This window comes from Schistocerca piceifrons, chromosome 8 (genome assembly GCF_021461385.2).
Source record: "Schistocerca piceifrons isolate TAMUIC-IGC-003096 chromosome 8, iqSchPice1.1, whole genome shotgun sequence".
Classification (NCBI taxonomy): Eukaryota; Metazoa; Arthropoda; class Insecta; order Orthoptera; family Acrididae; genus Schistocerca; species Schistocerca piceifrons.
In genome coordinates, this window is record NC_060145.1 from 391434858 (window position 1) to 391459004 (window position 24147).

The 24147-nt window shown below is 44.7% G+C and overlaps 1 protein-coding gene across 1 annotated transcript in view; it reads left to right on the forward strand.

Annotated features, from left to right (window-relative positions):
* Positions 1-21625: 21625 nt before the first annotated feature.
* The window catches only part of LOC124711355 (glucose dehydrogenase [FAD, quinone]-like), a 108171-nt gene continuing 105649 nt past the window's right edge, over positions 21626-24147 (forward strand). Inside the window, exon 1 of the mRNA XM_047241391.1 lies at positions 21626-21824. Within this exon, the coding sequence (XP_047097347.1) occupies positions 21626-21824 (199 nt within the window). The remainder of the gene's footprint in view (positions 21825-24147) is intronic.

A 24147-nucleotide genomic window follows, 5' to 3' on the forward strand; every position in this document is an offset into this window, starting at 1 on the left:
GTACCTGGACGCTGTTGTTGACGGGACCCGTCATAACCGCAAGGCCACGGCCGCTTTTCCGCCACCTTCCGCATCCGTTCAAACCGCAGGGGCCTTACTGCGGGGAGGGCAATTCCCAGTCTGTAGCAATGAGTCCTGTGCTACGGGCGTCTTGTCGTCTCTCGAAGTACACAGATTCCATGGCTGTGAATCATCAAAAGCTTGCATTCCTTCCGTTAGGTGAACAGTTCCGTGGAAACGAGGATTTTGGCAGCTGATAGTAGGGAAAGGGGCACGTTGTATGGGTAATGCTCTTAATTCTTACATCAGTCGAGACTCTGAAGCAAGTATAGCTTTTATGTTGTATTTTTTTAATGGAGCGATGTACTTCCTTAAGAAAATTAGGAAGTACACTCTAAGACAAAAAAGTAAAAAAAAAAAAAAAAAAGACCGGTGCGAAACAAAGGAATTATCCGAGTGGGCGGAAACCGGTAGGTATATCGTACAGACAAACAAATGATTAGAATTTCAGAAAAAATGGATGATATGTTAAAGAGCTTCACAAAGTGTACACGTTGGTCCACCTCTGGCCCTTATGCAATCAGTTATTGGGTTTGGAATTGACTGATAGGTTTGTTGGATGTCCTCCCGAGGGTTATCGTGCCAAGCTCTGTCCAGTTCGCTCGTTAAATCATCAAAATCCTGAGCTGGTTGGAGGACCCTGCCCACAATGCTCCAAATGTTCTTAATTGGGGAGAAACCCGGTGACCTTGCTGGCCAAGATAGAGTTTAGCAAGCACGAATACACGCAACAGAAACCGGATCTCTCCCCAATTGAGAACATTTGGACCACTGTCGATCAATGCTAAGACGAATAACTGCTAAGCGGCAGAGGTGGGCCACCGCGTCACTGACTTGCTCAATTTGTGAAGCTCTTTCTCTTAAACAAATCATCCAATTTTTCTGAAATTGTAATCATTTGTTTGTCCGTTCATATACATCACATCTAGTGATTTCCTCTCCATTCGGATAATTCATCCGTGGTGCGTAGTTTTTTTAATTGTCTGAGTGTCCTTGAAAAACACCAATACAGCATGTAGAGGATGGGTTGGGAAAGGGAAGTTCATTTGAGTGACATTTATCAATCTTCCATAGTCTTACGATCAGTCCAAAACCACCTAATGCTGCACAAGATCTACGCTTTGACCCAGGGATATGGTGCCACCAGAATAATTGTCACCTTACTGGATAATCCAAGAGTCTGTGTTGAATTTCAAGGAAGACACAGCCATTGCAGAACCCAAATAAACGGTTAACCTACCAAGTAGTGTACTGGCAGCGGTGCTCTTCAGAATTTACGAAATTGATCAGCCAAGACTTAATACAAACAAAAGTTTCAAATATGCAAACAGCCTTGCTTTGACACTACAGAGAATTGATTTTGAAGAAGCAGAACAGGAACTGACAAGATTTCTGATTACTACAACAAGAACAACCTGAAGCCAAACACACGTAAAGTTCGGGTTCGCACTTTGCACCTACGAAACAGACAGGCAGGAAGGAAGAAAACTGAAAGTGCCAGAATGAGATTTTCACTCTGCAGCGGAGTGTGCGCTGATATGAAACTTCCTGGATGATTAAAACTGTATGCCGGACCGAGACTCGAACTCGGGACCTTTGCCTTTCGCGGGCAAGTGCTCTTGGTAGAGCACTTGCCCGCGAAAGGCAAAGGTCCCGAGTTCGAGTCTCAGTCCGGCACACAGTTTTAATCTGCCAGGAAGTTTCAAAACCGAAAGTGATTTATTTGAGAAGGCGTCGAGTTGGAGCATCATTTTACACCCAGTTACTTTGGAGTTCCTTAGACAGATCACTCACTTACCGGCGGCACTGCTTTAAAATCAAATTGAGGGGTAACGTTAAGAGTGCACTGGTAATACCACAACAGAAGAGAGAGTGGGTAAGTGAAAATACTGAAAGCCACTGTGAGGGTAAGGACTCACCTGATGATTTCATAGAAGAAAAAACTGGAATCGACGGGGAAATGATAGGGGATCCAGTGTTAGAGTTTGATTTTAAAAGAGCTCTGGACGACTTAAGTATAAATAACGCGGAAGGGATAGATAACATTACATCAGATTCTCTAAACTCGTTAGGGGAGAGGGCAACAAAACGACTGTTGGTGTGTAGAATGTATGAGACCGGCGATATAGTATCAAACTTTCGGAAAAACAATCTACTCAAATCCGAAGATAGCAAGAGTAGATAAGTGAGAGAACTGCGCCCAGTCAGCTTAACAACTCATGTATCCATGTTGCTGACAAGAATGATACAAGTAAAAGTGTAAAAGAAAACTGAGAATCAGTTAGATAACAATCAGTTTGGCTTTATGAAAGGTAAAGGTACCAGACTGACAATGGCAAGGAAAGCGTTTCTGAAGAAGAGAAATTTGTTAACATCGTAGAGTGTAGCCATGTATGGAAGTGAAACGTGGACAATAAATAGTTTGGACAAGAAGAGAATAGAAGTTTTTGAAATGTGGTGCTACAGAAGAATGCTGATCTGGAACCGAGCGACCACAACGGTGGCAGGTTCGAATCCTGCCTCGGGCATGGATGTGTGTGATGTCCTTAGGTTAATTAGGTGTAATTAGTTCTAAGTTCTAGGCGACTGATGACCTCAGAAGTTAAGTCGTATAGTGCTCAGAGCCATTTGAACCAAGAATGCTGAAGTTTAGATGGGTAGATCACATAACTAATGAGGAGGTATTGAATAGAATTGGGGAGAAGAGGAGTTTGTGGCACAACTTGACAAGAAGGAGGGACCGGTTGGTGGGACATGTTCTGAGGCATCAAGGGATCACAAATTTAGCATTGGAGGGCAGCGTGGAGGGTAAAAATCGTAGAGGGAGCTCAAGAGATGAATACACTAAAAAGATACAGAAGGATGTAGGTTGCAGTAAGTCCTGGGAGATGAAGAAGCTTGCACAGGATAGAGTAGCATGGAGAGGTGCATCAAACCAGTCTCTGGACTGAATACCACGACAACAACGAAGGTACCAGAGTGGCAGTTCTCACGTTGCACCTAGTAATGGAAGCAAGGGTTAAGGAAAATCGATACACGCTCATAGGATTCGTCGACGTAGAAAAAGCGTTCGACAATGTAATATGGTGCAAGGTGCTGGAAATTCTAATAAAAATAGGAAAAAACTATAGGAAAAGAAAGGCAGTATACAGTATGTACAAGAACCAAGAGGGAACAATAAGGCTGAAAGACCAAGAACGAAGTGCTCTGTTTAAAAAGGGTGTAAGATAGCGATGCAGTGTTTCACTCCTTCTGTCCAATCTATACATCGAAGAGGCACTGACGGAAATAAAAGAGAGGTTCGAGTTGGGGCAAAGTGAAAGCATATCAGTTATAAGATTCGCTGAAGAGATTGCTATCCTCAATCAGAGAGAAGCATTACAGGTTGAACAGTCTAAGTACAGAACACGGTTTGAGAATAAACCGGAAAATGGCAAAGGTAATGAGATGTAGCAGAAGTGAGAATAGCGAGAAACCTACCATTAAAATTGATGATCACGAAGTAGACGAAGTTCATGAACTCTGCTTCCGTGGAAGCAAAATTAACCATGATCCGCAAAGCAAGGAGGACATAAAAAGCAGACTAGCACTGGCGAAGAATGGCAATCCTGGACAAGAGAAGTCTACTGGTATCAAACATAGGCCTTAATTTGATGAAGAAATTTCGGAAATGTACATTTGGAGCACAGCATTGTATTGCAGTGAATCATGAACTGTGGGAAAACTGGAACAGAAGAGAATCGAAGCATTTGAGATGCAGTGCTACAGCAGAATGTTAAAAATTAGGTGGACTGGTAAAGTAAGGAATGAGGCGGTTCTCACCTGTTGGTATTGGAGTGCCCAACCGCAGGTGGTCCGTGCTTTTGCTATAAGTCTGTTTCTCGGCTGGTGAATATGCCCGTCCAGTGTGGTACATACCACAAACATGAAAGAAGTACACATACTCCTTAATTAAACTGCAAGTGCCGGCCGCGGTGGTCTCGCGGTTCTAGGCGCTCAGTCCGGAACCGCGCGACTGCTACGGTCGCAGGTTCGAATCCTGCCTCGGGCATGGGTGTGTGTGATGTCCTTAGGTTAGTTAGGTTTAAGTAGTTCTAAGTTCTAGGGGACATGACCACAGATGTTAAGTCCCATAGTGCTCAGAGCCAGCCATAAACTGCAAGCGTACTTATTAGATGTCAACTCCTGTTGAAAAAATGTACTACATAGCAGACAATGCCTGTCCTGAAATACGCCCTATAGTAGCCGCAAACGTCGAAAGGCAAAAAATCGAAAGAAAAAAAATAAATTACATCCACTGCATGGAATACTCCACCAAGGCCAAGGTTGAAGTCTAGGAAGAGCCTTTTGCAATGAACTTCGCACTGAATAAATAAGCCAAGGAAGCCAGCCAAATTAAGTCATCTACAAGCAGGAGCAAAGACAGCAGAATGCTTACCAGCCGGACGCAGCTTGGTCTGAACTACAAAGAGTTGACTGAACGGGTTACGAACGGGCGGTGGCAAACCCAAGGACAACCTAATGATAGGGGATACTTACGAGGGCCAACGCTTTGTGATGTAAATAAATAGAGACAACGAAACATCTTTGTTGGTCAATTAGTATTGTATGTAAATTATTATTATTATTATTATTGGTTTCTCCGTCTTAAGCCTGCTGCAAATAATATGAGATACGTTTTGCTTTTATTTATAAGGCATCTTCTGAGGGCATTCTGTAGATACGGGTACATATGTCTGTACATTTTTAGTTGTTTTAGATTAAAAACAGAATTTTGTTTATAAAGATAGCGTGCAGTTTACTTACGGTGTTTATGCCTCTTTTTTTTATATATTCTAGGAACCAGTGCTTTGTCCCTCTTTGTTAGCGGAGGCTGATGACGAAAGAAAAATTCTCAGTTTTTACATTTTTGCATATTCCCTTACGCTGCATTGGCACTTTATCTCATTTTTGGAAATAGAGCGGCAGTTTTATGTTCTCGCTTAGCACAGTATTACTGTGTTTATGTTTGTTCCTAAGTTTTCCGTGTAGATTGTGAGCGTTGCCAACCTGTGAAACAGTTTCCCCTTTTTTCTTTTTTTAAAATTTATATATAATTCGTGTGTGTGTGTATGTGTGCGATAGTGAGTGAGTTAGTGTAAATTACTGTAAACTGCTGACTGCTTGCATCACTCGAGGTATCTGGGGTAAGTGCGAGATGTATACAGAGTATATAGTACGGGACCAAGGACTGACCCTGGCGGTGTGCTGGCTTAAGCTCCCGTTCGTTGAAGTAGCGTCGCCACTCAAAGGACGGAAGTCCTCTCTCTGAGGTAGGTTTTTTTGCTCGTTAAGTGCTGTTCCGTTAGGTGATCGCATTGAGTAGTTATTAGTTGTAGAGAATGCTGAAACGAGGAGCCTTCTTATTTATTTGACTTTACTTTTTAGCTATCAGTCTTCAGACTGGTTGACGCTGCTATCTTCAGTGCAAGTCTCTTCATCGCAAGAGTACCACTAGCTCCCAACGTCTTAAGTTATTTGTTGGTTTTATTCCAATCTCTCTTTCTGTTAGTTTCTGCTTTCGACGATGTCCTCTAGTATCATGGAAGTTACTCCCTGATATCTTCCCTGAATCTTGTAAAGCTACGTTCTGAACTATTTATCTTTTCTTTTATGACCTGTCCACAGTACATGATTCAGTTATGAACAATGATGTACTTCAAACGTACATTCTCGAGATTCTCAGAAATCTCTTCCTCAAATTAAGGCCTTTGTTTGATACTAGTGTACTTCTTTTTGGGAAGAAAGCTACCGTTTCCTGTGTTATCCTTTTTTTGCACCCTCCTTGCTTTGTTCACCATACGTTACTTCTCTTAAAGATAGCAGAATTCCTTCGACTACTCTGTGGTCCCCAGTTTTGATATTTAGTTTATCGGTAATCTCTCTTCTGTTTCTCCTTACTACTTTTACTTTTGTTTTGTTTACTCTCACTCTATATTCTGCGCTCATTACATTGTTCATCCGGTAAATCTTCCTCAGTTCCAATGGTGATAGCTTCGTGGTGGTGGTAGGTTCCTATGGGGCCCAACTGCTGAGGTCATCGGTCCCTAGGCTTACACACTACTTAATCTAACTTAAACTAACTTACGCTAAGGACAATACACACACACCCACGCCCGAGGGAGGACTCGAACCTCCTACGTGGGGAGCCACGCGAGCCGTGGCAAGAAGCCTGAGACAGCGCGGCTTCCCCGCTCAGCGATATCCGTGTCATCACAGATTTATTCATTGATATACTTTTAACCGCACGCAGTATTATTGGCAGTTTTGAATCTCGTGGATAGACCTGATTTTAGTGCAGGCACTGTAACTGACACTCTGGCCTTCGAAATTAATGGTACAGTGATTTAAATCAAGCTGATGATATTTGGTGGCAGTTTTGTGTCTGCCCCTGAGCTAATAGTCATCTGAAGGAGGTACTGTCAGAGAAACAGATTTGTATTTATCAAAATTAAAATAAATCGTACTTGCCACCAAGGAATGTGGAACGTTTGATTATGGTGTGATCTCCTGACATTCATACTTTTCAAGCGTCATATCGAGACTTTTTTCTTTCAAAATGAAATTTTCACTTCGCAGAGGAGTGTGCGCTGATGTGAAACTCCCTCGCGGATTAAAACTCTGTACGGACAGAGACTTTAACTCAGGACCATTGCCGTTACGGGCAAATGCTCCACACACTGAGTTACCTAAGCACATCTCAAGGCCCATCCTCTCAGCTCGACTTGCGCCAGCGTCTCGTTCCTTACCTCCTAAACACCTGTTTTCTTTTGCTGAGATCATCGAGGATGTCGTGGAGAGCCGATTTGCGATTACGGTGATCGCTATATTTGTACATTTTAACTCCAGCGATTGGACGTTTTTATTGGAATTCTGAGTATTCTCATGGGTTACAGCGAGGCTGCGACCCTTATAAATGCTATATTACTAATGCAGAAGAGAAGAGAGACGATTGAGACCGATTAATAATTTCTTCGTCTACATGTTACTCAGTAAACCACAATATGGTATGTGGCGGAGGGTACTTCGTGTACTACTATCGCTTCCACTCTTCTCTGCTCCAGTTTTTAATGGAACATGGGGGAACAACACGTGTTGGGAAGCCTCCAATATCTCTAATTTTACGTTTATATGGATAGTACCAATATGTTGGTTGCCTCTGCTTTGAATGTAAGGTCTCGGAATACTTACAGTATACCGTGATGCACGGTGCCTCTCTTGGTAGCGTCTGGCGAGTGCAATTATTTTATAGTAAAAGCTGATTTATTATCATAAATACCCCATATTTTCAAGTAAGCGACGTCGAACCTCTCTGGAGCAAAGAAGGGTGCCGTTCAAGAACTAGAGGGTAAAGCAAGCCATGACAATTAAGTAGGCGGCATAGAAAAGTCGCCGACTGCTGAAAGTTCAGTTATACATTTTGGACTTCCGGTCGGCAACAACGTCAAGGGTGCAGACTATTGAAAGTTATACCATCGTAGGAGTGCGGTACGAAAATATGTAATTGCAATAACTAAATTATAAACAGTGCAGCAAGGTCGCGTAATGGAATCACTTTAGTCATAAAGACTTGGAGTGTCTGAACCTTGGTACGGGTGCGTTTCCGCGATATCCTGCTGTTAACATCGGAAATACTGATTGTGTTCCCGAACAAAGGGTAGTAACCTTGTTGCAGATTACCGTGATAAATTGTCTTCAGAGCAGTTCCACATTATATACCCTCTTCAGTCCAAAAAGTTTCGAGACTTGATTACAGTAGTGTCTCGATATTTCGAGTCTCGGAAATACGGAAAAAGTAGGCAACAGTTAAGGCAGCTTCAAATTAAACTGGAAACCATGAACCAAAATTGATTGTGATTGGGAAGTGTGTCAAGCCAAGAGCATTCAAGAATATAACCATGTCAGTTCTTCCAGTTATCTACATGCATCAAAATAATGCCTGGGCGAATAACAAAATCTTCAAGTATAAGGTTTTGGACTCATTTTTAGCAGAGTGAAAAAGATTTTTAAAGGAAACGTCACCGCCATGTAAAACTGTTTTGACAATAGATAATGCATCCTCACATCCAGCTGTAGAAGAACGTCAATGCGACGGAATCCGCACTTTGTTTCTGCCATTAAACATAATCAGTTCAACCAGTAGGTCAGAGCGCTCTGGAATGCCTGAAGGTACAGTTTCGTCGACGATTACTAAAATCAAGTTTGTATTCGGAAGACAATGAAAGCACTGTAGGAGTGTTAAAGAAAGTACCTGTGAAGGCTCTGTGTACTAAATCAGTGTGTCTTTGAGCGAGATAAAGTCTTACAGCCGGCCGGAATGGCCGTGCTGTTCTAGGCGCTACAGTCTGGAGCCGAGTGACCGCTACGGTCGCAGGTTCGAATCCTGCCTCGGGCATGGATGTGTGTGATGTCCTTAGGTTAGTTAGGTTTAATTAGTTCTAAGTTCTAGGCGACTGATGACCTCAGAAGTTAATTCGCATAGTCCTCAGAGCCATTGGAGCCAGTCTTACACAATTTCGCAGTTATGGGGAAAATTGGCATAGGAAAGTAGGCCTAAGGCAGAAATTGAAGATTTTGACCATGAGGACGATCATCTGTTTCATAATTTCATCAGAAGGCTGGCAGAGCCGGCCGCTGTTTCCGAGCGATTCTAGGCGCATCAGTCCGGAACCGCGCTGCTGCTACGGTCACAGGTTCGAATCCTGCCTCGGGCATGGGTGTGTGTGATGTCCTTAGGTTAGTTAGGTTTAAGTAGTTCTAGCGGACTGATAACCTCAGATGTTAAGTCCCATAGTGCTCAGAGCCATTTTGAAGGCTGGCAGAGTGCGAAGAGACAGAAAATGTGGAAATAACTGAATTAAGTTCAGACAAACACTTGCAAGTCACAGAGTCCTATATACACTGCCGGCCATTAAAATTGCTACACCAAGAAGAAATGCAGATGATAAACGGATATTCATTGGACAAATGTATTATACTAGAACTGACATGTGATTACAATTTCACGCAATTCGGGTACATACATCCTGAGAAATCAGTACCTAGAACAACCACCTCTGGCCGTAATAACGACCTTGATACGCCTGGGCATTGAGTCAAACAGAGCTTGGATGGTGTGTACAGGTACACCTGCCCATGCAGCTTCAACACGATACCACAGTTCATCAACAGTAGTGACTGGCGTATTGTGACGAGCCAGTTGCTCGGCCACCATTGACTAGACGTTTTCAATTGGTGAGAGATCTGCAGAATGTGCTGGCCAGGGTAGCAGTCGAACATTTTCTGTATCAAGAAACGCCCGTACAGGAACTGAACATGCGGTCGTGCATTATCCTGCTGAAATGTAGGGCTTTGCAGGGATCGAATGAAGGGTAGAGACACGGGACGTAACACATCTGAAATCTAACGTCCACTCTTCAAAGTGCCGTCAACGCGAACAAGAGGTGACCGAGACGTGTAAGCAATGGCACCCCATACCATCACGCTGGGTGAAACGCCAGTATGGCGATGACGAATACACGCTTCCAATGTGAGTTCACCGCGATGTCGCCTAACATGGATGCGACCATCATGATGCTGTAAACAGAACCTGGATTCATCCGAAAAAATGACGTTTTGCCATACGTGTACCCAGGTTTGTCGTTGGGTGCACCATCGTAGGCTCTCCTGTCTGTTATTGCAGCATCAAGGGTAACAGCAGCCATGGTCTCCCAGCTGATAGTCCGTGCTGCTGCAAACGTCGTCGAACTGTTGGTGCAGATGGTTGTTGTCTTGCAAACGTCCCCATCTGTTGACTCAGGGATCGAGACGTGGCTGCACGATCCGTTACAGCCATGATTCCATATTCTGCTACAGTCATTGGATCTCGACCAACGTTAGCGCAATGTCGCGATACGATCAACCTCAAACGCGATAGGCTACAATCTGACCTTTATCAAAGTCGGAAACGTGATGGTACGCATTTCTTCTCCTTACACGAGGCATCACAATAACGTTTCACCAGGCAACGCCGGTCAACTGCTGTTTGTGTATGAGAAATCGGTTGGAAACTTTCCTCGTGTCAGCACGTTGTAGGTGTCGCCACCTGCGCCAACCTCGTGTGAATGATCTGAGAAGCTAATCATTTGCATATCACAGCATCTTCTTCCTGTCGGTTAAATTTCGCGTCTGTAGCACGTCATGTTCATGGTGTAGCAGTTTTAATGGCCAGTAGTGTACTTGACGTGGTCAGCATCCCAACACAGTGTGAGAGTGACGGATATGACGGGACCGAGACTACACCGATGATGAGTGATACCGGTTGCTACGTTGCACTTACGACCACCAGGCGCTAAGAGGAGAAACAGACTGAGGCGAGACTAAGCATTAATTCGTCGACAGTCGGTGACGTTATACTGCCACACGGAAATGTTACACCTTTTTGTTTTTGTTTTTTTGGCCTCTGTTTGTACTCTGTTTAGCCATCGAGAACACATGTTTACATAGAGCATATAATTGCACGAAGAAAATACAGAAGTGCATATCTACAGAATGGAAATCTCAAGCTTTTACCGAAACAAATATTTAACAAATAATGTAAACTAGACATATTTATCCAAACAATTTATATTACTTCTTAAATGTGTTACTAACTGATATGGGCAGATGAAAATATGAATCCTAGAGACTTTTTCCTGCACTCTTAAGAAAATTGACGAACACTTTATGCAGGATAATGTCTTTAGAAACCAAAAGAGAAGACCCCTGCTCCTAGTAAACCTACTGCGGGAAATTGCATGCAAACTTCACGAAGCCACCATGGCATGGAGGAAGGGAGGGGGAGGAGGTGGGGGCGCCGATTTTGTTCGTCAGGTTCGGTGAATGATACCAAATCTGTGAAATTATCATTCGTTATTTAAATAACCTGCTCTGCTATAGTTTGACCCATAACTATTACCACAGTACCCAGAAATGGCAGCGGAATTGTCGATGATCAAGCCTTTTTCTTTATAAACTGAAAGAGAGTAACGAAAAACTCTGGTGAACTTTCTTGTAAATAATCATCTTGGGATTGAAGCTTTTTTTTCCGCGTTTGCTTCAACAATACGTATATTTTTGGATAGGTTCGCCTTTAGCAAAACACAATTTTGTCTTTTAACCCAAACATGTTTCACTGCAGTTGCAGTATCTTCAGTGGGCCTTTATTTTATGGCTTTTTACCAAATGGTGTGGTTTTTCTTATGTATTGTGTTTCCACAGTTACTGTTTTGCTCCACAGTTTTCTTGTAAATCTTCATCAAAAGTTGTAATTTCGATTTTTATCTCAACAATAATGTCACTATAAAATTATTGTTGGATTTCTATTTTCCAATCAAATAATAAGTTTTTTATGGAAAATCACCGCAAACTGTTAGCGAGATGCTCTTCACACTCGTAGAGACCGTTACAAACTGTCGATAAAAAGATACAGTAACGTCCGACTACATGCAATCAGAAATGTAACTGTTGCAGGAGCCATGTGCCCTGAGCGCACGAAAAAGAACACAGAAAAAGTGTAGTGTAGTAATGTGACGACGACAAAAAGTTGCTGTTGAAGGACTGATAAAAGCACAAATCACGCTGTGCAGTAAAAACAATTCAGCAACGTATCAATTAAAACAATTCCTGTTTCGATGGAAACTTAACTGAATCGAATATATTAATTTTACATACATAATTTAACTGTTTAAGTATATTTAAGTTTTATGTTTATTACTTTAACTTTACGAGCAATAAAATAAAATGAAGAAAAAAGAAAAGCACCAAGAATCGATCCCGAGCCGGCGAGTTGTCGCTGTGTTTGACCACTGCGTCACGCCACATACTTGAAAGTTATTGAAAAAAGCCCCTCAAACTTTCCCCCAAAATCCTTGGAGAATGGTTTACCTTTTTCTACGGCCCACTCAGGCGAGATATTCTAGAAACTTGAAAGGAGCAGCTACCTGCTTCTACTCAGTTTGAGCTAAATACGTGAGTCCCACGCTGCGCTCTCTCGTAGCACAGCCCACACCTCAGTATACACTAGTGACCATTAAAACTGCTACACCACGAAGATGACGTGCTACAGACGCGAAACTTAACCCACAGGAAGAAGATGCTGTGATATGCAGATGATTAGCATTTCAAAGCATTCACACAAGGTTGACGCCGGTGGCGACACCTACAACGTGCTGACACGAGGAAAGTTTCCAACCGATTTCTCATACACAAACAGCAGTTGACCGGCGTTGCCTGGTGAAACGTTATTGTGATGCCTCGTGTAAGGAGAAGAAATGCGTACCATCACGTTTCCGACTTTGATAAAGGTCAGATTGTAGCCTATCGCGTTTGAGGTTGATCGTATCGCGACATTGCGCTAGCGTTGGTCGAGATCCAATGACTGTAGCAGAATATGGAATCATGGCTGTAACGGATCGTGGAGCCACGTCTCGATCCCTGAGACGACAGATGGGGACGTTTGCAAGACAACAACCATCTGCACCAACAGTTCGACGACGTTTGCAGCAGCATGGACTATCAGCACGGAGACCATGGCTGCGGTTACCCTTGACGCTGCATCACAGACGGGAGCGCCTGCGATGGTGTACTCAACGACGAAGCTGGGTGCACGAATGGCAAAACGTCATTTTCTCGGGTGAATCCAGGTTCTGTTTACAGCATCACGATGGTCGCATCGGTGTTTGGCGACATCGCGGTGAACTCACATTGGAAGCGTGTATTCGTCATCGCCATACTGACGTATCACCCGGCGTGATGGTATGGGGTGCCATTGGTTACACGTCTCGCTCTACTCTTGTTCGCATTGACGGCACTTTGAACAGTGGACGTTACATTTCAGATGTGTTACGACCCGTGGCTCTACCCTTCGTTCGATCCCTGTGAAACCCTACACTTCAGCAGGATAATGCACGACCGCATGTTGCAGGTCCTGTACGGGCGTTTCTGGATGCAGAAAATGTTCGACTGCTGCCCTGGCCAGCACATTCTCCAGATCTCTCACCAATTGCAAACGTCTGATCAATGGTGGCCGAGCAACTGGCTCGTCACAATACGCCAGTCACTACTCTTGATGAACTGTGGTATCGTGTGGAAGCTGCATGGGCAGCTGTACCCGTACACGCCATCCGAGCTCTGTTTGACTCAATTCCCAGGTGTATAAAAGCCGTTATTATGGCCAGAGGTGGTTGTTCTGGGCACTGATTTCTCAGGGTCTATGCACTCAAACTGCTTGAAAATTTAATCACATGTCAGTTATAATATAATATATTTGTTCAATGAATACCCGCTTATCGACTGCATTTCTTCTTGATGTATCAATTTTAATGGCCAGTAGTGTACTTACTTGTTCTGGATGTATTTTAGGGGCATGGGGAGGGCATCTTAGTTGTCTTTGCAGCACACTGTACCACAGTGCGTCTAAAGTCTACTTTAATCCCTACTTCTACAGCCGCAATCTCTGATGCGCGTCAGTGCAGCAAGTTTCAGCATAAAGAGATCCCGTCGAAAAACCGCAGCGAAAGAAATAATATCGTACAGTTCCAGCTAGCCACAGAACGCCTCTCTATTCTCACTTAAATGCCGAATCTCACGGCAGCGTACCGTGGAATGAGGGCATTTGGCGCTGTCGATGGGGACGCGTCCAAGTTCTGCAGCTTCGTGGCGTTATTTGAGGGAAGTGGGATATGCTGTGCGCGATGGTATCTTGCTCTCCCCTGCAAGTGACAACATGCCTACCTAATACGTTCCAAAACGCCGCGCATAAAAACAGGATTTTCCGGTGCTCATATCTCGGGTTCGATTGGTGGTAACTAGCTAGGGTCAAGTGTTTTGTGTAGCCCTTGGGCTAGGGACCATTTGTATACCCAACAGAAGGATCGTCTTCGTGTTACTATCCTGGAGTACGAGGCTAAAGTATGAACATCACGCGTAGGCAACTCAAACAAACTGGTTGGTTCTTTTTGCATTTGATGTGGTCAACGGTGTGTTTGATGAGACTTACGTAGGCACCTTTATTTAATGGGCGGTACCTCGGAAAATCCGACGTGTTTATTTATTATCTACATTTATACTCTGCAGACTACCGGGAGGCGCATGGCAGAGGGTACATCCCATGGTACTAGTTATTAGGGATTTTTCCCGTTTCCTTCATGTAGGCAGAGCGGGAAGTGTGTTTGAACTCCTTTGTGCGTGCAGTAATTATTCTAATCCTCTCCTCGCAATTCCCATGTGAGCGATAAGTGGAAAGTAGGGGATTCCAGTATACTCCTAGAGTCATCATTTAAAGCCGGTTCTTGAAACCATGTTAATAACCTGTCTCCGGATAGTTTACGTCTATCTTCAAGAGTCATCCAGTTCAATTCCTTCAGTATTTCTGTGATACTGTCCCGCAGACTAAACAAAACTATGAGCCTTGAAACTGACAGATTAAAACTGCCTTTCACGGGCAAGTGCTCTACCATCATCTGAGCTACCCAAGCACGACTCACGCCCCGTCCTCACAGCTTTACTTCCGCCAGTACCTCGTCTCCTACTTTCCAAACTTCCTTTCTTCCAGGAGTGTTAGTTCTGCAAGGTTCGCAGGAGAGCTACTGTGAAGTTTGGAAAGTAGGAGACGAGGTACTGGCAGAAGTAAAGCTGCGAGGACGGGTCGTGAGTCGTGCTTGGGTAGTTCAAATGGTAGAGCACTTGCCCGAAAAAGGCAATGGTCCGAGTTCGAGTCTCGATCTGGCACACAGTTTTAATCTGCCAGGAAGTTTCATATCAGCGCACACTCCGCTGCAGAGTGAAAATCTCATTCTGGGAACATTCCCCAGCCTGTCGCTAAGCCATGTCCCCGCAATATCCTCTCTTCCAGGAGTGCCAGTTCTGGAAGGTACGCAGGAGAGCTTCTGTGTGTGTTTTATAAAATGTAGAATATTACATTTCTGAACATTTAGAACAAGTTGCTAATCTCCGCACCACTTTGAAATCTTATCAGGATATGACTCAGTGTTTACACAGCTTCTTTCAGATAGTATTTCATTATAGATAACTGCACCATGTTCAAAAACCCTGATTTTACTGTTAATGTTGTCTGCAAGGTCATTAATATACAACATAAACAGCAAGGGTCCCAACACACGTCCCCGGGGCACACCCGAGGTTACTTCTACTTCTGACGGTGACTCTCCATCCAAGATAATATGCTGCGTTCTCTCTACCAAAAAGTCCTCAATTCAGTCACAAATTTCACTTCATCACACATATGATCGTACTTTTGCCAATAAGCGCAGGTGTGGTACTGAGTCAAATACTTTTAGAAAATCAAGAAATACTACATCCGCACTGAAGCGCCAAAAAACCTGGTATACGCATGCGTATTCAAATACAGAGATATGTAAACAGGCAGAATACGGCGCTGAGGTCGGAAATGCCTATAGCTGTTACAATGTCAAGTTATCAAGATTTAAGTGAGTTTGGACGTGGTGTTAGAGTTGGTGCACGAGCGATGGGACACAGCATCTCCGAGGTAGCGATGAAGTTGGGATTTTCCCGTACGACCATTTCACGAGTGTGCCGTGAATATCAGGTATCCGGTAAAACATCAAACCTCCGACATCGCTGCGGCCGGAAAAAGAGCCTGCAAGAACAAGACAAATGACGACTGAAGAGAATCGTTCAACGTGACAGAAGTGCAACCCTTCCGCTAATTGCTCAGATTTCAATGCTGGGCCATCAACAAGTGTCAGCACGCGAAACATTCAACAAAACATAATCGATATGGGCTTTCGGAGCCGAAGGTCCACTCGTGTACCCTTGATGACTGCACTACACAAAGCTTTACATCTCGCCTGGGTCCGTCAACACCGACATTAGATTGTTGATGACTGGAAACATATTGCCTGGTCGCACGAGTCTCGCTTCAAATTGTGTCGAGTGGATGGACGTGTACGGTTATGGAGATAAGCTCATGAATCCATGGACCCTGCATATCAGCAGGGGACTGTTCAAGTTGGTGGAGGCTCTGTAATGGTGTGGGGAATGTGCAGTTGGAGTGATATGGGACCCCTGACACGTGTAGATACGACTCTGACAGGTGACACGTACATAAGCATCTGTCTGATCACCTGCATCCATTCAAATCTATTGTGCATTCCGACGCACTTGGGCAATTCGATCAGGACAACGCGACACACCACTCGCACAGAAATGCTACGGAGTGGCTCTAGGAACACTCTTCTGAGTTTAAACACTTCCGCTGGCCAGACATGAAAATTATTGAGCATATCTGGGATGTCTTGCAACGTGCTGTTCAGAAGAGATCTCCCCCCCCTCCCCCTCGTACTCTTACGGATTTATGGACAGCCCTGCAGGATTCATGGTGTCAGTTCACTCCAGCACTACTTGAGACATTAGTCGAGTCCATGCCACGTGGTACTGTGGGACTTCTTCGTGCTCACGGAGGCCCTAAAAATATTAGCCAGGTGTAACAGTTTCTTTGGCTCTTCAGTGTACCTGACTGTCTTGATCCAAAGCTTTCAGAGTGTTATGTGAGAAAAGTGCAAGTTGGGTTTCACATTATGATATTTTTGAAATCCATGATGGTCGGCAATGAAGAAGTAATTCTGTTCAAGATATCTCATTAAGTTTGAGCTCCGAGTACGTGCAAAGATTGTACGGCAGTTTTGAGGACCACTTCTACTAGTCTTCTTGCACACGGGTGTGACGTGCGCTTTTTTCCAAGAACTGTGCACAGTTTTTTGTTCGAGGGATCTACAATAGACTACAGTTAGAAGATGGGCTAACTCATCCGCAAATTCAGAATAGAATGCCAGGGATTCCACCGGACCCTGGAGCTTTGTTCAGTTTCAACGATTTCAGCTGTTTCTCAACACCACTGACAATGCCGGCCGCTGTGGCCGAGCGATTATAGTCCGGAACCGCGCTGCTGCTACGGTCGCAGGTTCGAATCCTGCCTTGGGCATGGATGTGTGTGATGTCCTGAGGTTAGTTAGGTTTAAGTAGTTCTAAGTCTAGGGGGCTGATGACCTCAGATGTTAAGTCCCATCGTGCTCAGAGCCGTTTGAACCATTTGAACCACTGACACTAATACTTATTTCATTCATCTTCTCAGTAATACTGTGATGGAATTGGAGCAAGTCTGCTGGGTTTTCCTCTGTAAAGGAACATTTGAAAACAGCGTTAACCATTTCAGCTTTTGCTTTGCAATTCTCAATTTCAGTTCCTGTCTCATTCGCTAGAGACTGGACACTAACTTGGGTGCCATTAACAGCCTTTACATACGACCAGAATTTCTGTGTGTTCTGTGGAAGACCACTTGACAGTAGGGGGCCTATTCTGCAATGGTAGGCACTGCAGACTACACGCATTGCTCTCTTGACAGCCTAACGCGTTTTATTCAGCATATATCTGTAGCCCTATGCTTCGTTTAACACCTATTATGTAGTAATCTCTGTTTCTTTAGAAGTGAGTGTATATAAGGACGTTCTCTTCCGTTATGAACTGTTCTACTGGGTACATACCTGCCCACTGCAACTATTCTTCCAATGGTCAACTGTTCTTTTAAACATGAGCTATAGTTCCTCTGCACGGTGCTAAAAGTTTCAAATTCCTCATTGAAATAGGATACTACTACTTTTTTGTCCAATTTAATGATCATATAGATCGATCTTCTTGTTTTAGTTGCTCTTTGTAATTTTTAATCATTGCTACCATAACCACGTCATGGTAACTAATACCAGTTTCTACGTGGACATCCTCAAATAGGTCAGGGCTATTGTGCCATTAGATACAACGTATTTCCATCATGAGCGGGATTCTTAACTATCCGTTCTAGGTAGTTTCAGATAAGGCATTTAGTAAATTTTTACAGAATGTCTTATCACGTCCACCACTAGCAAAATTGTAATTTTCCCAATTAACTGTTGGATGATTTAAGTCTCCACTGACGATTACAGCATGACTGGGGAATTTACGTGCAAGTAAACTGAGGTTTTCTCTAAAGTTTTAGGTTACATTAGGAGATGAATCTTGTGGGTGACAGAAGGATCCAATTATCATTTTTTGTGCCCACCCCTGATTTTGAGTCTTGCCCAAACAATCTCACTTTTAGCTTCAATTTCTAGCTCGGTGGATTTGAGTTTGTCTACTGTGACAAATACCACCTTCGTTTCCCATTTGTCTATCCTTTCGATATACACTTAACTTTTCCCCAAAAATCTCACTACTGCCTATTTCAAGATTCAACCTGCTTTTTGTAGCTGGTATTATGTGAGCTGCACTGCTTTTCACGAGTGCTTCGAACTCTGGCACGTTGTTGCGAGTGCTTCGACAGTTTACCATTAGGATTTTAAAACTCTCGCCTGTGGGAGGCACTTGTTTCGATTTTATATTGATACTTCTGGGTTTCCTACATCTGTCGATATCTAGGTTGCCTGGAGAGTCGTCTAATCTAAAAAAAAACTTGTGTGCAGCCCACACACAGTCAGCTACCTGAGTAGCAGCCTCTGATGTGTAGTGCACACCTGACCATTTAGAGGGATCTTATAGTTCTCATGGCGCAAGTCCACGAAGTCGGATCCTAGCTTATCACAGAACCTGGTTCAGTCCTTCCAGTCGACTCGAAACTAAAGGGCCACGATCAGTTCTGGGGGACAATGCTCTAATTGTGAGCTTGGTTGAAAGCATCATTTGCTCCAACGTGTGACACAATCTGCAGTTGATTGCACCCTGTTCCCTCAATGGCTGCTGGAATACCTTCTTCAACATGTTGAATGAGCCTCCCAGGCATACACAATTAACGCACCTAGTGTCCTTTTCTGTCCCTAGCTACCATTTCCCTAAGGGGTTCCATCATTCGCCGTATGTTTGAACTGCCGATGATTATTAGGTCCTTACTCTTTTGCGCTTGCTTCTTCCTGACACCGGACAAAACAGGTGAAGTGAGTCCCAGTGGCTCAGCTTAAGTGAAAGACAGCACCTTAAACCTGATAGTTAAAGGGATCGTTACAACATCCAGAGTCCTCCCTGGTCCTCGTCCGTCCTGTACAGGACGCCTAGGTCTACCACTGACATGCCTCTCGCGGTGAAGTCGATGAGTAATGACGGATCCTGTACTTCCTGTAGAGAAGAAAGGGCCTACAGGAGAGGATAGTACTTAAGGTACTTCTGGCACAGGTAGCACAGGTATATGACTCTTGTAGGCCTTTCCAGTGCATCGATTTCCAGCAGCTGGCAATCGTTTGACAGTAGACAGGGAGATTTCCAGATGCTTACCACCGTCAACCAACTCATCCAATGTTCGTGAACAGCATCCACGATGGGGCTGCATTTTGGATGGTGCAATGTATTGCAAGACAGTGGACAAATACACTACTGGCCATTACAATTGCTACACCACGAAGGAGACGTGCTACAGACGCGAAATGTAACCGACAAGAAGAAGATGCTGTGATATGCAAATGATTAGCTTTTCAGAGCATTCACACAAGGTTGGCGCCGGTGGCGACACCTACAACGTGCTGACATGAGGAAAGTTTCCAATCGATTTCTCATACACAAACAGCAGTTGACCGGCGTTGCCTGGTGAAACGTTGTTGTGATGCCTCGTGTAAGGAGGAAAAATGCGTACCATCACGTTTCAGACTTTGATAAAGGTCGGGTTGTAGCCTATCGCAATTGCGGTTTATCGTATCGCGACATTGCTGCTCGCGTTGGTCGAGATCCAATGACTGTTAGGAGAATATGGAATCGATGGGCTCAGGAGGGTAATACGGAACGTCGTGCTCGATCCCAACGGCCTCGTATCACTAGCAGCTGAGATGACAGGCATCTTATCCGCATGGCTGTAACGGATCGTGCAGCCACGTCTCGATCCCTGAGTCAACAGATGGGGACGTTTCAAGACAACAACCATCTGCACGAACAGTTCGACGACGTTTGCCGCAGCATGAACTATCAGCTCGGAGACCATGGCTGCGGTTACCCTTGACGCTGCATCACAGACAGGAGCGCCTGCGATGAAGTACTCAACGACGAACCTGGGTGCACGAACCCAGGTTCTGTTTACAGCATCATGATGGTTCAAAAAATGGCTCTGAGCACTATGGGACTCAACTGCTGTGGTCATAAGTCCCATAGAACTTAGAACTACTTAAACCCAACTAACCTAAGGACATCACACACATCCATGCCCGAGGCAGAATTCGAACCTGCGACGTAGCGGTCGTGCGGTTCCAGACTGTAGCGCCTTTAACCGCTCGGCCACTCCGGCCGGCCATCATGATGGTCGCATCCGTGCTTGGCGACATCGCGGTGAACGCACATTGGAAGCGTGTATTCGTCATCGCCATACTGGCGTATCACCCGGCGTGATGGTATGGGGTGCAACTGGTTACACGTCTCGGTCACATCTTGTTCGCATTGGCGGCGCTTTGAACAGTGGATGTTACATTTCAGATATGTTACGACCCGTGGCTCTACCCTTCATTCGATCCCTGTGAAACCGTACATTTCAGCAGAATAATGCACGACCCCATGTCGCAGGTCCTGTACGGGCCTTTCTGGATACAGAAAATGTTTGACTGCTGCCCTGACCAGCACATTCTCCAGATCTCTCACCAACTGAAAACGTCAGGTCAATGGTGGCCGAGTAACTGGCTCGTCACAATACGTCGATCACTACTCTCTCAGGATCTATGCACCCAAATTGCGTGAAAATGTAATCAAATGTCAGTTCTAGTGTAATATATTTGTCCAATGAATACCCGTTTATCATCTGCATTTCTTCTTGGTGTAGCAATTTTAATGGCCAGTAGTGTATGAAAGTGAAGCTGGGCTGCATCGGGGTTCGAGGTTCTTATTCGACGTTAAATTGTAGGACCCACCATAACTGCCTCTGTAAGTCAGTATAAAGGTCGGAGGAAGAGAGACACCTTCAATTGGACCATGCCTAGAAAAGCACTGTGGTGTTCAAACCGACCTTAGGGTTGATTGCTTTCCTCTTATCTTCTATTATTGTTATAGATGGCGAGCATGGTGGTAGGGTGAGGTGGGGGGTTTGCAGGAGGTGTAGGGGGGAAAATAGCATGAAATTCGAAATTTGTGGTAAGGACTTCTGGGACCACACTGCTGAGGTCATCTGTTGCTAATCTTACACACTACTTAATCTAACTTAAACTAACTTACGCTAAGGACGACACACAGACCCATGCCCGAGAGAGGACACGAACCTCCGACGGGGGAAGCCACGCGGACCGTGACAAAGCGCATAAGACCGCTCGGCTACCCCGCGCGGCGGGAAAATAGCAATGAGACCGCTTTCTTCCCAACAAACCTTGGACCCGCGCATGTTTGTCGTAGCGTAAGCAGATAGTTGAAAGCCGGCAAGTGGTAGAGTCCTAGAACGAGTAGCTCCATAGAAAAGCGAGCAGTTTTCTCGATACGTGTACTGCCTGTAAGCACTCAGAGGAGGCAGGTAGTGAGTAACAAGCTCTGGTCTGCCCGCAGGATGAGTTCGGTGACGGCGTCCCTGCCGACGCTGCTTTCGTCGGCGGCATCCACCGTTTCATGGTTCTTCCCGGCGCTGGTGGCCGCCATCGCCTACTTCAACTACGACCTGCTGGACCCCGAGTCGCGGCCCATCGAGATGCAGCCAGACATGCTGCTCGACTCCTACGACTTCATCATAGTCGGCGCCGGGTCCGCGGGTGAGTCAATACCTCTGGCATATGTCATTTAAACCTTAACTCTCGAGGTGAATTTTCTGCGACGTTTACTACAAGGTGCGGTCTCTGGGCTGGGACCCCTGTGTTCAGAGATTTAAACCGTAAATATGAAGGTCACTCCAAAAGGAATGCACACTATTTTTTTTTAAATCCATCTTTTATTCTACATGTTTGAAAGTTTTACAGTGTGTAGATACATCCTTTAGGGACAATATTTTCATTTCTCAAGATAATTTCCATCCCTCTCAACTGCCTTACGCCATCTTGGAACCAGCGCCTGTACACCCGCACGGTAAAATTCTGGACCAACCTGTTGGAGCCACTGTTTGGCAGCGTGCACAAGGGAGTCATCATCTTCAAACCTTGTTCACGAAGAGACTCTTTCAGTTTCTCAATGAGATGATAGTCACATGGAGCCAGGTCATGACTGTAAGGCAGGTGTTTCAGTGTTGTCCATCCGAATTTTGTGATCGCATCCGTGGTTTTTTGACTGAAATGTGGCGTGCATTGTCGTGCAACAGCAAAACATCCTGCTTTTGCCGATGTGGTCGAACACGACTCAGTCGAGCTTGAAGTTTCTTCAATGTCGTCACATATGCATCAGAATTTATGGTGGTTCCACTTGGCATGATGTCCACAAGCACGAGTCCTTCGGAATCGAAAAACACCATAACTTTTACAGCAGAAGGTGTGGTTTTTGAATTTTTTTTCTTGGGTGAATTTGCGTGATGCCACTCCATCGATTGCCTATTCGTCTGGTGAAAAATGATGGAGCCGTGTATCACCTGTCACAATTCTTCCAAGAAATTCATCTCCACCATTCTTGTACTGTTCCAAAAGTTCGCTGCTTACTGTTTTTTTTTTTTTCTTTCTGAGCCACTGTCAACATCCTGGGAACCACCTGGCACAAAACTTTTTTAACGCAAACACATTCAGTATTCTGCAAACACTTCCTTCCCCTATCCCAACATAGCGTGACAATTCGTTCACTGTGATGCGTCTGTCAACAGTCGCCAATTCGTTAACTCTCTGCACATTGCCTGGAGTGTGTGCAGTACGAGGCCTGCCGCTGTGAGGACAGTCCTCAATTTTGTCATGCCCGCTTTCATCAGGTAACCTACTTGCCCACCGACTAAATGTACTGCGATCGACAGCAGCATCTGCATACACATTTTGCAACCTCTTGTGGATGTTTCCCACTGTCTCGTTTTCACAGCACGTTGCTTCTGACGAACGTCAATTGTAGCAGCCATCTTGAAGACATCCTGTGACGGCACCACTCACGGGAACAGGTTGAACTAAGTTTGAAAACAAGCGGGAAGGATGTATCTACACACTGTAAACCTTTCACACATGCAGAATGAGAACTGTATTTTTACACTGACGGAAAAAATCGCAGCACCAAAAAATAATTGAAGTAGAGTAATGACATATTTAAGTGATGAACATTGCAAGATCACAGGTTAAGGTAAGCGCGAGATGACCCACTGTAAATACACTGAAGCGCCAAAGAAACGTGTACAGGGACACGTATTCAAATACGGAGATATGTAAAAAGGCACAATACGACGCTGTGGTCGGCAACCCCTATATAAGACAACAAGTGTCTGGCACAGCTGTTATATCGATTACTGCTGCTGTTATGGGAGGTTATCAAGATCTAAGTGAGTTTGAACGTGCTGTTATACCGGCATACGAGCGCTGGGACACAGCATCTCCGAGGAAGCGACGAAACAGGGATTTTCCCATACGACCATTTCGCGAGTTACCGTGAATATCAGGAATCTGGTACAACATCAAATATCCGACCTCACTGCGGCCGGTAAAAGATCCTGCAACGACGACTCAAGTGAATCGTTCAACGTGCCGGAAGTGTAACCTTTCCGCAGACTGCTGCAGATTTCAATGCTGGGCCATCTACAAGTATCAGCATGCTAACCATTCAACGAAACATCATCGATACGGGCTTTCGGAGCCGAAAGGTCCACCCATGTACCCTTGATGACTGCACGACTCAAAGCTTTACGCCTCCCTAGGCCCGTCTACACCGACTTGGATTGTTGATGACTGGAAACATACTGCCTGGTCGGACGAGTCTCAAATTGTATCGAGTGGACGGACGTGTAATGGTACGGAGACAAACTCATGAATCCATGGACCCTGCATGTCAGCAGGCGACTGTTAAGGGTGGTGGAGGCTCTGTAATGGTGTGGGACTCCTGATACGTCTATACTACTCTGACAGGTGACACGTACTTAAGCATCCTGTCTGGTCATCTGCATCCATTCATGTCCATTGTGCATTC